At 49.8% G+C, this 2500-nt stretch overlaps 1 protein-coding gene across 3 annotated transcripts in view; it reads right to left on the reverse strand.

The window, feature by feature from the left end:
- The window catches only part of ercc6 (excision repair cross-complementation group 6), a 61917-nt gene that overhangs the window by 57675 nt on the left and 1742 nt on the right, over positions 1-2500 (reverse strand). For all 3 annotated transcript variants that reach the window (XR_006023242.1, XM_042065313.1, XM_042065314.1), the window contains exons 2-5: positions 2464-2500; positions 1202-1322; positions 776-881; positions 219-399 (exon numbers count right to left, since the gene is read on the reverse strand). The exon at positions 2464-2500 is cut by the window's right edge and continues 313 nt beyond it. Coding sequence is in view for 2 of the 3 variants with exons in the window: in XM_042065313.1 (XP_041921247.1) it covers positions 219-399; positions 776-881; positions 1202-1322; positions 2464-2500 (445 nt within the window). In the remaining variant the exon portion in view is untranslated. The remainder of the gene's footprint in view (positions 1-218; positions 400-775; positions 882-1201; positions 1323-2463) is intronic.

Here is a 2500-nt window from a genome sequence, read left to right on the forward strand (position 1 = left end):
AAAGCACAAAGTACAAAGCTGTGATACTCACGCAGGGTACTGTTGGCAAAGCACACACACACGTACACACATGTGCACACGCACACACCTGAGGTAGAGCTCGAAGCTGCCACCGTCACTCAGCATCAGCACACACACGCACACATATGCGTACACACACACGCACGAGCACACACACACACACACACACACACACAGACACAGACACACACACACACCTGAGGTAGAGCTCGAAGCCGCCACCGTCACTCAGCATGAGCTTACGGGCGGGCTTCTTCTCGGGGGTTGCCTGGGCGATGCGCGTGCCGAACGGGGTCATGTGCCCATGACGGATAAGCTCCTCCCAGTCCGACTGCTGAGCCGGCATCAGCATGCTGCCCAAGGTGGACGGGCCAGGCTCTAAAACACACACACACGCGCACACACACACACACACACACACATACATATATACACAAACATTTTTAATACTCAGACTTTATCCAAACACACACATTACCTCCATTGCTTAGGTGTCTCCATACACACACACACATACACACACACACACACACACACACACACACACACACACACACACACACACACACAGATCATACATCTCCTCGTTTAGTCTCTCACACACACAGTCACTCTCTCTCACACACACACACACACACACACACACACACAGTCACTCTCTCTCACACACACACACACACGCACACACACACGCACACACACACACACACACACACACGCACACACACACGCACACACACACACACACACTCACCCTCCTCTGCCTCGGACATCTGGTCCTCCAGTCTCTGGGCATCCTCTCCCCCCAGCACTGCCTGCAGACGCTTCTGTTTGGCACGAATCTTCTTCAACTGCTTCTCCTGAACACACACAAAGTTACACACACACACACACGCAAATGCAAACACATGCACCCAGATACACACACACAAAGTTACACACACACACACACACACAAACAAACACACACACACACATACGCAAATACATGCACCAAGATACACACATACACAAAGTTACACACACATATGCATCCTGTTACACACACACATACACACATCCAGTAACACACATGCACCCACACACAGTCACACACAGACATACACATATACCCAGTTACACACACACACACACACACACACTCATACACACAGTTAAACAAACACACACACACACACACCTTGTTCTCCTTCTGTCTGCGGACTGACTCCATCTTGCGGCTGATGTCCTTGCTGGAGGCGGCGTGAGGCGTTAGCTGCTCTAGGATCTTATTAATTTGCTTCAGGGCAGACACACAGGACCTGGAGGGACAGAGCCGGGAGTGAGTGTGTGTGTGTGTGTGTGAGAGAGAGAGTGTCTGCTTATGTTGTAATCACACATGCTATCTATTTTCATGTTCTAATATTTTAGTTCTGTAGTCTGTGTGAATGGCCAATACAGCTTATTGCATCAAATTGAGAGAGTGAGGGAGAGAGAGAGGGAGGGAGAGAGAGAGAGAGAGAGATGGTGAGAGAGAAAGAGAGAGAGAGAGAGAGAGAGAGAGAGAGAGAGAGAGAGAGAGAGATGGTGAGAGATGGTGAGAGAGAAAGAGAGAAAGAGAGAGAGAGAGAGAGAGAGAGAGAGATGGTGAGAGATGGTAAGAGGTAGAGACAAATGGAGGGATGCAGAAAGGGACAGCTGAGAGATTAGTGGGAGTGTGTGTGTGTGTGTGTGTGTGTGTGTGTGTGTGTGTGTGTGTGTGTGTGTGTGAGTGTGTGAGAGAGAGAGAGAGAGAGAGTGTGTGTGTGTGTGTGAGAGAGAGAGAGAGAGTGTGTGTGTGTGTGAGAGTGTGTGTGCGTGTGTGTTGTGTGCGTTTCCCTAGAGTCAGTGGAGGTGCTACTGAAAATGCATAACCTGATTTTTTGCTTGTGGCTGTGTGAATCTGTGTGCTTACGTGTGTGTACGTGTGTGTACGCGCGTGCGTGTGCGTGTGCGTGTGCGTGTACTTGTATGTGTGTGCGATCGTACGCATGTGTGTGTGTGCACGTGTGTACATGTGTGTGTGTGTGTGTGTGTGTGCGCGTACGCATGTGTGTGTGTGTTTGTGTGTACATGTGTGTGTGTGTGTGCACGTGTACGCATGTGTGTGTGTGTGTGTGTGCACGTGTACGCATGTGTGTGTGTGTGTACATATGTGTGTGTGTGTGTGTACGTGTACGCATGTGTGTTTGTGTGTACATGTGTGTGTGTGTGTGCACGTGTACGCATGTGTGTGTGTGTGTGTGTGCACGTGTACGCATGTGTGTGTGTGTGTACATATGTGTGTGTGTGTGTGTACGTGTACGCATGTGTGTGTGTGTGTACATGTGTGTGTGTGTGTGTGCACGTGTACGCATGTGTGTTTGTGTGTGTGTGTGTGTGTGTGCACGTGTACGCATGTGTGTGTGTGTGTGTGTGTGTTACCTGACATCATCTAGCACGGCCTCATACTCCTTCTGAG

The sequence above is a fragment of the Alosa sapidissima genome, chromosome 16, assembly GCF_018492685.1.
Source record: "Alosa sapidissima isolate fAloSap1 chromosome 16, fAloSap1.pri, whole genome shotgun sequence".
NCBI classification, from domain to species: Eukaryota; Metazoa; Chordata; class Actinopteri; order Clupeiformes; family Clupeidae; genus Alosa; species Alosa sapidissima.